The following is a 12,661-nucleotide window of genomic DNA, read 5'->3' on the forward strand; positions in this document are numbered from 1 at the left end:
GACAACTGCTATATCTAAAAGCACCTAAAAGAACAGTTGCTCATGAAATAGTTTTCCTTGGTTATGTTGTTGTCAGTGCATTACATTTCTTCTTGGCTACACAGAAATTAGGACATAAAGAATATTCCATGGTTTGGAGACCTGAAAAGACGGGATGGATAACTACAAGTTGGTAGTATTTTTAGTCACCAGATTTAAAGGAAGAAATGTAATGAGTTAGAATCTTGGGAGATGATCACTTTAGGTGCTTTATCCTATAGAAGCAACAATATAGAAATTGAAAAAAAATTTGAGTCAGCCTGTTTTATTGTACTTGTTTGTCCATGTTCAGGTTGGAAAGTGAAGGCACAAGTAACTACCTCAAATAATTCAACTTGTTCTGGTTCCTCTCTGTGGATGCTGTATCTAAACAGCTAATTATTTTTTTCTTAATGGCTATGACTGCAAAGATAGGAACATTCCAATGTGATTATATATACCATAAAGCCTGGTTCAATTAGCCCACATTTCTATAAATGGATGACAACTATTTTTTTTTTACATTATGGTATTTAATTAGTGAAACAATTATCAGTGTAACAAACTGAAAACTTCAGCAACTTGATACAAGACTGAGGTAACAAAATGCTTCACCAAAAATCTAAAGAATCCCATAGAGAGCTGATGTTCAGTGATTACAGCAGTGAGACAATTCACAAGTATTAGAGAAAATCCTTTACAACTGCATGTAGGGTCTGTTGAAGAAAAAAAGAAAGACAGCCTGGGAGAATGAAACATGTAACAAGAAACCAACTAAAATGTAGAAATTGATTTTCAACTTACTTGGAAGAATATATAAGAAATTGAAAACTACTCTGTATGTACCATTTTGTAAGCTTAGTGGAAAACCATTCATTTTGGCCGGAGATTTATTAAAGATTATACCATATTAATAAAGTAATTACTATTACTTCATTACTGAATGACCACAGTCATTCAGAAATGAACAGAGATTGATGGTTATAAAATGGACAGATGATCGTGTTGCTGCTGTGAGCAGGGCTTTCCGGGTTGCCTCATGGGCGCAGGCTATGAGGTGAACTAACATCCACTGTAGAAGTTCTCAACATCCAAGAAAAGGCACCTCTCACTCATGCTGTACTTCAATTTAACACTGAAGTTAAGGACAGAAGCCTATGAAACAAATACTGCGAATCTTCTGACCCTACCCTCTGTCTCCCTTAGGAGTCCTCAGTCTACTCAACCACTTCTCTGTGCCCGGCTCTTCTGAGCTGCCGGCCTCTAGTGCTCAGACTCCAACTATTTATGTCATCGCACACAAAAGTGAGGCTGTGTTTTTGGCAATGTTCACCTGGTGGCCACTAGCATCAGCAATGTCGGTGCAGAGCTCCAGTCCCCACTGTGCTTTTTTTTTTTTGTACCAGGGATCAAACTCAGAACCTTGAGCTTGCCAGGCAAGGGGCAGAACCACTGAGTTAAATCCCTCACCCCCAACTGAGATTTAATAAAGCAGACTTGGCTTGCAGATGTTTTCCCATTCTCATAGACCACTTTTTAATCTGAAAATGACATCCTCAAAGATACGCATTTTGGGTTTGGGAGGTAGGACTCACATGATGAAAGAAGTACTAGGCATCTTGGTAAGAAAAATAAATGTTTCAGAAATCACTTGGCAGTCAGAGTAGTTTCTTTCCTAAGAGATTCCTTCAAGGGTCTACCTCTTCAGCACCTCACCTGACTGGGTGCTGAAAGGGCATCTGGTCAGGGCAGGGAAGGCTGCTGTTCCCTCCTTGGATGCATTCAGAACAACTAGGGCTCTCACCAAATCCATCCTCTACAAAATACTTCAATTGCCAGAATGCACTTTGCTAACCTTGGGCTACAAAATGTGCTCAACTAAGAGGGGCATAGAATACTCCCAGGACAACAGGAGTTGAATGGGCTCTTCTTGGAACACTTAATGCTGCCAGCTACCTAATCTAGTTTATAGACAGCATTCTACAACTCTCATTTTGGGCTGCCACAATTTTTCAATTGATCTGTTACAGTTTACTAGTTAAGATGCTGATTTGAATGTTCCTACCAAAAATTCTTCAGGATGACAACTATTCTGAAATAAAAATATGTGTGTGCTAATGCTAGTGTGAAAGTCTAGCTTATCTACAAAAAGCAAACAGCATAACAACACTGGAATCAGAATGGTATAGCTATAGCTGTTGCTTTTTTGGCACAAATTCCTAAACGTGCTTTTGATTCATTTAGGGGATACCTTCCCTTCATATGACCTTCATGGGTCTCATTCCCAGTCGCCCATCCTATCCCAAACTCCTGAGTTCATGAACAGTGAGTTACACCAACATGAGCTGTACCTGAGACTTGCTGCCTGCCTTGCCTCCTGCACACAGAGACCCTTGGCGTGCACTGAAGCCAAAGTAAGCTGAGATGGAGAAAGCTCTGCTGATAAAGGCTGGATCTAGCTGTATGAAACTAGAACTACCACAGACTGTGCTTATGAAAGCAAATCAGTTTATTTTGCACTTAAGCTAGTTTGATACAGATGTCTATCACAAGTGATTTTTAAAAAAACAAAATTGTTTTGGATGAGTAGCTGAGTTAAATGAAGTTTCTGATAGTAGAACATAAAAAGCTCTGAGAGAACTGCAAAGTGTCAGGTTAATCTGCAGAAACAGAAGCCATCTGGAGGAGCACTAAGGTCAGTATCAGACTCTTTATTTGGGGATTCTTTGTTGATCTGTCCATCTTATTAATATTATTATTAATATTATTTTTACATTGTAACAACAGACTCATGAGATCTATCAACTTAAACATAAAGTATACAACATTTTAAATTATAAGCAGTGTCATACAGCAGATATCTGAAGCTTATTCTTCTTGAGTAACTAAAACTTTACACTTTAAATGGCACCTTTCTGTTTTCCTTCCTCTCTGACTTTGTCAACCATCACTTAGCTCTGCTTCTGAGTTTTGACTATTTTAGATATCTTCTATAAGTGGAATCATAACAGTATTTATTCTTCTGTGACTAGTTTATTTTGTCCATCATCTTGATCCATCAATCCTGTCCTATATGACAGGATTTCCTTCCTTTCTATGGGTGGATAATATTCCATTGTATGTACACACATTTGCTTTATCTTTTGGTCTACTGATGCACACTTAGCTTGTTTTCATTTCTTGGCTCTTGTGCTAATAATGGTGCAGTCAATGGGAGTTCGTGTTTCTGTTTCAAGATCATGATTGCAGTTCTGGATAAAATTCCAGAAATAGGATTACTGCCCAGGCACCCTGCCTGCCCTGTGAGGTGTGGCCCATGTTAAAGTGGTGCTGCAAGTGTCTGAGAGCTTGGTACCCACCGAGCAGTGTCCCAGGTGGACTTGGTGGCTGCAGGCTGGTGCTATGTGGATGCTGTGATCTTGGCTGGCTCAGCTTGCAATGCATAAATTTACAGACATGAATGGATAACAACAGAAAATGGTATTGGAACAATGAAAATCAGTAATTTTGCAGAGGAAGTTTTGGGAGATGTTGTTTGATGTCTCACTGAAGTTGGGACACAATTGAAAAGGCAGGATCAGTTTGGTGCTTTGGAAAGTATGAAAACTGCCAGTGAACTCTGTTCTCTATCAGAAGTAACTGAAACTAGTGAAGCAATTGTTAATAATCCAGGGCTTGTCAGTAAATCTTGAAATGGAAAGGTGATTGGCTGATAAAGATGACAGTGAGTGACCCTTCAGAGCTAGAAGAACTCATGAGTGAAGAAGTGTATTCTTTCATCACTGTTTGGTAGTTTTCAGTGTAGGTCTTTCACTTCCTTATTGTTTATTCCTAAGAATTTTTATGGTACTGTGAGTCAGATTGTTTTCTTAATTTAATTTTCAGTTAATTTGTTGGTAATGTATAGAAATTCTGGGTGTTGAATTTTGTATCTTGCAACTTTACTAAATTTCAAATTCCTTTATTAGTTCTAACAGGTTTGTGTGTTTGTTGTTTGTTGAGACTAAGATTTTCTACATATATGATCTCACCTGCAAATACGAATTGGATGCCTTTAGTTTCCTTTTGTTGTTTAAGTGGCTGGAATTTACAAATGCAATGTAGAATAGAAAATGCCTTCTATGTCATGGCAGGAGCAGGCATCTTTGCCTTTATCCTAGTTTTAGAGGAAACACTCAGATTTTCTTTTTTAATTGTTGAGTATGAAGTTCACTGTGGGCTTTTCATACATGACCCTTATTGTATTGAGGTAATTTCTTTCTATTTCTAGTTTGCTGAGAGATTTTGTCATGTTGTGAGATTATGTTGAATTTTGTTAGGTGCTCTTTTTTTGCACCTACTGAGAAGATTATGCTTTTTATTTTTAATGTGTATCACAGATTTATTTTCTATTGAACCGTTTTGCATCCATCTCAGAAATAAATCTCACTTGTTGAGTGGTTCATTTAATGTGCTGTTGAGTTCAACTAGCTGGTATTTTAAAAAATATAAAACAACTTTATTGCACTAAGGTTTACATCACACACAATTTACACACTTAAAAATGTAGGATTCAATAAATTTTAGCACATTGACAGAGTTGAACAACTATAACCACAGTCAAACTTAGCTCATTTTTGTTATTCCAAATCAAAAGATTTTACCTATCATCTCCCAGTACTAGTTTGCAAGTAGTTTGTTGATATTTTTTATATCTACTTTCATTGGGGTATTGCCCTGTAGTTTTGTTATCTTATATCTCTTTTCTGATTTTGTTATCAGAGTAACTCTAATTTCATGAAATAAGTTTAAAAATGCTCCCGCTTCAGTTATTTGGAAAAATTTGGGACAGTGGCGTTAGCTCTTCCTTAAATATTTGGTGGAATTCACCAGTGAAGCCATCTGCACCTGGGCTTTTCTTTGATGTGAGACTGTTTATCACTGATTGTCTCCTTACTTATTCTTGGTTGGCCCAGATTTTCTATTTTTTTTTTTTTTGATGATTCTGTCTTGGTACATTATATGTTTCTAGGAATTTATCCATTTCTCCTATGTTACCTAGTTTATTAGTATAAAATTGTTCATAACATTCTCATAACCACTTTTATTTCTGTAGTATTAGTTAACTCTCATTTCTGATTATATTTGTATCTTCTCATAGTAAGTCTGTCAATTTTGCTTATCTAAAAAAGCCAACTTCAGCTTTACTGTTTTTTCCCATTTTTTCAGTTTTTTATTTCTGCTCTACTCTTTATTATTTTCTCCTTTCTACTAACTTTGTGCAGCTTTTTGAGGTATAAGGCTTATGAGATTTTTTTCTTTCTCACATAGTTTACTATTACAAACTTTTCTCTTAGTACTGCATTTGCTGCATATCTTAAGTTTTTGATGTGTTTTCATTTGTCATAGCATATTTTCTAGTTTCTCTTCTGAGTTTTTTCTTTTACCCATTGGTTTTTCAAGAGTGTTTTAATTTCCACGTATTTAGGAGTTTTCCAGTTTTTCTTTTTTCTTTTAGTTCGAATCCATTGTGGTTGGAAAAGATTCTCTCTTTTTTGACAGTTTATTAAATACACTACATTTGTACCTTATTTCATAGTTTTAAAAAATTGTTCATGCAGACTTAGTAAAAATGTACTCTATAGAAAACTATCTGCAAAACTAAAATGAAAATAATGCACATGCCACACACTTAGCAGATAAACTGATGAATTATTAGTAATTTAATTTGTACAGATGATCATGAAATATTAGGTGGTTTGATTTTCTTAAATCTGATGCCAGACCATAACTTCAAAAGTGTTAATGTTGAAAGGTAGTGCAAAAATGTCTATTAACAAAACTGCCTAATAGTGTTGAGAATCCACACGAAACACTTTTTCTTTTACAGATACCTGTATAAATCCATTCTTAATTTTTATTTATTTATTTTTTGGCACCGGAGATCAAACTCAGGACCTCATGCTTGCGAAGCAGGCAGCAGAACCACTGAGCTAAATCCCCTCAATCCATTCTTGATGCATTCTGTCTCCCTTTTAGAGAATCAGGTGTCAGACTAATGAGGTGAAAAATCAATTTCTTAAAACAAACAACAACAGTAACAACAACAACAACAAAGTAGAGCCTATTTACAAAACATGTAAAAGAATTTTACCAAAGGCATTACTGCTTAAAGGGAATACAGCTGAGAATATATCTTGCTTCTAAAATACAGGTCCTTTTCCTGACTTTTTGGAGGAAATACATTATTTAGGGCATGGGCTATAAAATGGCATACAATGCAAAGACAAAAACAAAGATGTTCGTAAGTGCTTTATATTTCCAGCAGGTGAGACAATATACTTAAACTCTGAGGTTACCTCTAGTGGCGAAACCAGAGCCAGCTATTAAGCAGCCAGAATGAAACAGGTATTGAATGCAGGACCCTTCTCTTTTAGCACGTTCTTTGTTTTCCTCTTCTAGAAGTTGTAGACGTTTATTTAGTTTATTTGTCGTCTTAATGAAGCTGCATTTACAACATTCATGTCATCTGCCTCTCCAACTGTTGGATCTATGTCTGCAGTGCCATACATAGACTCATTTAGGACCAGCTGTCCATTTTGGCGAACGGCATTTTCACTCATAGAGAGCTCTCTTTTTAGCCTGCCAACTGTACGGATTTTATCATTTTGAGGGGTGGCAGGTCGTCTTTCACTTCGTGGAAGTACACGAGGTGCTGTTTTTAGTGCCAGAGGCTGTAAAGGAGTTGATTGAACAGGTCGAGATCTGCTGGTCTTGAAAAGGAAATGTCTTCGTTGTTTCCTGTTACAACAGTCCTCTCTGGAACTTGATTATCACACTAGCATTCGGAGCTCCTTCTTGGAATCCTTGCTCCAGGTCAGCTTTGGTGGTGCTACTTTAAATTTTTCCGGAACCGTCATTCGCGGACTGATACCCTCGGTGTATTCCATTTCATATTGAATTCGACTAATTTCTGCCACCTCAGCAGCAAGGGAAGAAGGAAAAGCTGCCGCACTAACCAAATGTGTACCAAGTACCGCTTGCTGTTGGCACTATCTGTTCCTGTGCTTCATATTAAACCCTTAACTAGCTTCACTGTGCATGGGTTGGACTTCGAGCCAGTTCCGTCCCCCTGGGCCCTCTGGAGAGCCCCGCAGAGGGTCGCTGCCCGCGGGCTCCCAGGCCTCTCTCAGAGGTCGTTGGCCAAGCACTTGCCTTGGGCAGCCCGGGCAAGGCACCCACGAAGCGGCCCACAGAGGGCCAGGACCAGAAAAGATTCTTGGTATGATTTCAATCTTAAATTTATTAAGACTTGTTTTATGACATCACATGAGATCTGTCTTGGAGAATATTCTGTGTGTACTTGAAAATAATATGTATTCTGCTGCTGTTGGGTGAAAAGTTCTATATATGTCTACAGATGTCTATATATGCCTATAAATGTTCTGTCTGTAGTCTGTTTTAGAGCTTGAAGTTTATATAACAATTTTTTATGGTATGAAATTAATTTTTTTTTAATACTGGGGATCGAAGTCAGGACCTTGCGCTTGCTAGGCAGACCGTGGGACCACTCAGCTAAATCCCTGGCCCTGAAATTAAAAAAAAAATTATAATCAAATCTGTTAGTATTTTATGGATTCTGAATTTTATGTTTTGCTTAGGAAAACCTTTTTCATCAGAGGTTATAAAAATATTTCCAAGGACAGGGATTTAGCTCAGAGGTTCCCACGCCTGCCTTGCAAAGGGCCTGGACTTGAGTTTGAGCTCCGGTACCCGCCCCCAATTTTTTTTTCCTATATTTTCTTCCAGTATTCTGTGTTATTTTGAAAACTTTCAGATCTTTAAAACTTTTAGAATTTATATTTATGTACACATTTGTCCAAATGGAGAGACAACCATCTTAATAAAATCACCTTGTCAGATTTTACTTAAAAGCAAAAACCTTGGAATTGTATAAAAGGCACTGTGGGATTTACCTGCTGAATTCATCCGTAGTAGTAGTGAACTCTGTAGTCACATAGGTGGTGATGGTATCTTTCTGAATAGTGACACACTGGAAACAATTTCGAATGGAATTTTCCTTTGTAGCCATTTCTTTAATTCTAAATTGATTATGGCTCTAAGCTGACTATCAAAGATAAAATGATGGGTAAAATATATTTAGAGCTTACAGTGTAGTGGGAGTGATATATTGTATATGTAAGCAGAATGTATAATAACTGAGATGATTAATATTTGCAGAGGGTATTTCTGGAACAGTAAAGAACAGCACCAATATACATGCTGAATATGACTTAGGGCCCAAATCTTAGGTGGTCAGGATAGGGATGCTTCTTAGAGTAGGTAAAAGTGAGTCAAGTGCAGGCGGAGGAATCATTGAGCTAAATCCCTGGCCAAAGTGAGGGTAAATCTTAAAGGACTGATAGGAGTTAGTTCGATAAAGGGTAGTATTTTGGAATGAGTAGGAAAGAGACGCAGAAAGTATAAATCAAATTCTCATGTGCAGATATGCAGGTCTGAGAATCATATATGACTTTGTTTTTTTGGACCTTGCACTTGCGAGGCACTACTGAGCTAAATCCCCAGCCCATATATGACTTTTCTTCAAACATCTATTTTTTTTTTCCAGTACCAGGGATCAAACTCAGGACCTTGTGCTTGCCAGGCAGGTGTGACACCACTGAGCTACATCCCCTGGCCCTTACAAACATCTAAAATGTAAATGAGGCTGGCTAGGGAGCCAGAAGCCTGACTGCAGTGGCCCTTGGTTATATGCCAGGCCAAGAACTTGATATCTGTACTTGGTATTTGTACTCCTAGCAAATAAAAAAGATTTTGAATGGAGGTTTAGTGACAAGGAGATTTGTGGGTGAGAAAGATCACCTGATGATATTCTGAAGGATGGATGTGAATGGGCTCAGATGATGCAGGAGTGAGGCAGTTCTTCAGCAATGATGTAGGTAAGACAGGGTAAGAGTCAGAAGAAGGAGAGAGACATGTGGAGAATATTTAATAATTGGCCAGCCTTGACTGTTTGGGAAGAGAAAGAGATGAGTCACAGTTAACACCCAGATACAAGTTTGGATGACTGGCTCGGTGACGAGATTATAAGCAAGGGGCAGGCTTGGAGGGTGGCGTGGCAGGAGGGTGAGGAGGCCAAGTGAAGAAGGCGAGTTTCATTCATCTGAGGGTTACAGTGGCGATGTCAGCCGGCAGCTGATTCTCAAGTGCAGGAGGCAGCTGAGACCTGGTCCTGATTTGGTAGTCTTCAGTATATTTGGTAGGCATTTTAGGCAATGAGGAGAGGATATAAAAACCAAGAGAGAGCATATAGATTAAAAAGAAGAGTAAGCAAAAGCCCAAATCTTAGGGGCTATCAATTTAATGAACAAGTAATAGTATCAATAACTAATAATACAGTACTTACTCTATTTGATATGAATTGCTTTTTCTTTCTTTTTTTTTTTTTTTGAGACAGGATCTCACCATGTAGCTAAGTTCAGGTTAGCAGTGAACACACTATGTAACCCAGGCTGGCCTCAAATTTGCCTGGATCCTCTTGCCTCAGCCTCCCAAGTGCTGGGATTATTGGCATGCACCACTATGCCTGGCTATGTAGATTAGTTTTACTCCTCACAGCAGTGTTAAGGGCAAGTTACCATTTATTGTCCCTGTTTTTACAAATGAGGAAACAGGCCTAGGAAGGCTAAGTACCCACTGACATGCCAGTGGGGGAGTCTGAAAGCCTGGGTCCACAGCCTAAGCCCTCAGTTGTTACGCTCTGTCATATGGGGAGCAAGCAGATAAACATGACAGAGAATATGGAGAACTAGGAAGGTGCCTCCAAGACAGGGAAGTAGGGTTTGGAGTAAGGCTCTGTCCATAAGGTCAGGAAGCTGAACACTGCACTGAGATGAGGCTGGGGAGTTGTGTGTTTTAGATTTGTAGGTACCGTAGGAGCCTCTGTACAGCAAGTTGGTGCTTCATAGTGGTTTTAGTGGAAACAAGGAGATGCAGAAATGGAGGCAGCCATGTGTACCTGGGTAAAATGCTGGTGAGACAGGAGAAGAATCAACAGTTGCAATGGAAAGCAGGCTTTTCTTAAAGGAAATGGAGCATGCTTCCAGTGCGGGGTGAGGGAGAAGTTGATGTGAGAGAATGGGAAAGCTGATGGAGCAAACCCTAGGTAAGAGTGGAGGATCACCATTCACACCCCCGACAAGTTCCCATTCCTGTGCCATCTTCCCACAGGGCCCCGACTTCCCTCTCACCTGTATAGAGGCAAGTCCTTCTAAATCTCCTTTAGGACTTGTGTTTCTCTATCCGCCCTCACAAGGATCTATCCTCAGCTCTCTTCATGCTGTACCTCCTCTGGCACTCCCATTTGTCTATGTATGAAAACTTCCAAATTGATAGTCCTGCCTAGAATCTTGACCATGCAGGTCCTGCCACTCGATTGATTTGTCATCTCCTCTTATGTCTTCCAATGACTTCATCCTCAGCATGCCCATCACTGGACTCACTTGGGATCACTTTGATTACCTTCCCTTTCTTCGGTAGTCACGCCCCTGTCAGCACATGCATATTCTCTTTGTTTTGTGGTTTTCCCTTTGGGGTTCTCTCCACCAAAATTTTTCCATAACCCTGCAGTTTCCCACAGTAGACCTTTATTGTACTCCCTACACTGTATTGTAGTTGTCACTGAATTATCTGTTTCCTTACTGAGGTCAACAACCAGAGGACAGTATTTGTATCTTAATTACAAAAACATCAGAAAGATAATGTAATCAAAAGCCCACATAAGCAACTGAAATCTTGAAATTAAAGCAAGAGCATATTGTCTGCTGGGAGTGGATTGAAGGAGGGAGAATAGTTGCTGATCTGCACACATGCAAGAGTGCACAAGAAGTTCAGCGGGGTGAGGCTCACAATTTTCTTAGTAAAATAGATGGTTTCCCAAGAGTGAGGCATAGTTTGGTTGCTTAAGTAGTGAAGATAGAATCAGACTGCTGAAGGGTCAGGTAAGGGAGGTGATCAAAAAGATAGCTGGGCTTGATGGAACATATCTGTAACCCCAGCTACTCAGGATGCTGAGGCAGGAGGATCACAAGTTTGAGCCCACTCTGGGTAGTAACTTAGCTCAAAATAAAAAAAGGTTAGGGGTGTTGCTCAGTGCAAAGGCCCTAGGTTCAATCCCCTGTACTAGGAAGGGGGGAAAGAGCAGCTATCTCATATGAAGGCTTAAACATGGTATGTGCCTCTTGCAAATTAATGTCTAACTCCTGAAATCAATAAAGATTTTGTGTCTTTTCTATTAATTGTATACATAGGTTTCTTTGGGATAGTTTAGAGCTACAAACTATTTTCACCTATAAGCTATGAAGTTATTCCATTTACCTGTGTTAATACTAGTGGGATCTAAGAACAAAACACTGGTCTGAGAGTTAAAATATGTTGCATGTGTCCCTACTTACTTACTTAATGTTACACTTCTCAAATATTTACATCTGAAAAAAATAAAAATTGAGATAAAACTCTTGTGCTTTATTTTTTGAGTGAAAATACCCATACTTCTTTCAATAATAAAGATGGAAATATGCTTATTTTGAAAGTTTGTTGTGAACATGGCCAAGTTGTGAAGCTAAAAATTTGTCCTTTAGGTTGGCAAATTCTGATCATAAAATAGCAGTTAACTGTTTTCAACAAAAGAATTTTCTGAGTCCTGCTACTCTTACCAAACATTTGAGACTGATTCACTTAAGAGCACAGTGCTTTACATTAACCAGGTACAGGTACACATGCACACATAGGTATCCACGTACAAACATACTCAAGATATAAAGTGGATTACTGTTTGTACAGTAATGGTCACATCTTTATAAAATATGAATTTGAGTCTTGTCATGGCGATAGAAGTGAAGTATTCAGACCCAGATTGACGGAATGAAAAGGAGGCTGAGAAGCACTTGACTGTTTTCTTTTGGAGATAATCAGTTGCTGAGCTCATGCAAAACAAAGTAGTCCGACTCTCTCCTGTGTTTGATGTATGTGCTCTGGGCAGAACAGTCTTCCAGGGCACCCTTCGCCATGGGGAACATGCTACTGTTGTTGTCAATGTAATACATGCTCTCTTAAACAGCCATATCCCAGTTTTCCTCAAAAGTATCACTAAAGGTGGTTGCAGTTTACACTGTGAATATATAGCCTTTTGTTGGAGGAAGGAAACATTTGTTATTAAAATAGACCGAGTATTACTCCAGTAGAAGGTATTACTACCTCTAAATTCCCTGTGCTAGATGTAGTCCATGTAGTTCTTTTATTATTTTCTTAATAATAACATAGTTGAAAACTCCTATGCTTCAGCTGATTTCTCAGATAAGGATTGAAGCAAGTTCTTATAGACGGCAGAGTTCATGAATCGGGGGTACGAGTCTCTGTGCATGAGGGTGTAAATCTGAAGCTGGGCATCATCAAATATGTGTGGGGATGGCTCGCCCATGTTTCTGTTGATGATTTCTCTTACTCGAGAGTCCAAGCTGACCTGTCAACAGAAGCACAGAAGAGTTGCATGAGACATTTTTTGTAAACCCACCCTATTTCCCGCAGCTTATCTTGTCTTTTGAAAACCTCAAACCTAACAAGTTCATTCAAAAATCCAAACTGA

The 12,661-nt window shown here is 38.8% G+C and overlaps 1 protein-coding gene and 1 pseudogene across 6 annotated transcripts in view; both read right to left on the reverse strand.

The window, feature by feature from the left end:
- Positions 1 to 6,358: 6,358 nt before the first annotated feature.
- LOC104853235 lies at positions 6,359 to 8,089 on the reverse strand (annotated as a pseudogene).
- Positions 8,090 to 11,320: 3,231 nt separating this feature from the next.
- The window catches only part of Rgs20 (regulator of G protein signaling 20), an 85,630-nt gene continuing 84,289 nt past the window's right edge, over positions 11,321 to 12,661 (reverse strand). For 2 of the 6 annotated variants that reach the window (XM_010611107.3, XM_010611108.3), the window contains exon 5: positions 11,330 to 12,538. In XM_010611107.3, coding sequence (XP_010609409.1) covers positions 12,350 to 12,538 — 189 coding nt within the window. In that variant the 3' untranslated portion in view covers positions 11,330 to 12,349. Of the gene's footprint in view, positions 12,539 to 12,661 lie in introns of all 6 variants that reach the window. The other 4 variants (XM_033760731.1, XM_010611103.3, XM_010611106.3 and 1 more) reach the window with 4 other exon arrangements.

This window comes from Fukomys damarensis, unplaced genomic scaffold (assembly GCF_012274545.1).
Source record: "Fukomys damarensis isolate Sample0158 unplaced genomic scaffold, DMR_v1.0_HiC HiC_scaffold_5, whole genome shotgun sequence".
Lineage (NCBI taxonomy): Eukaryota > Metazoa > Chordata > Mammalia > Rodentia > Bathyergidae > Fukomys > Fukomys damarensis.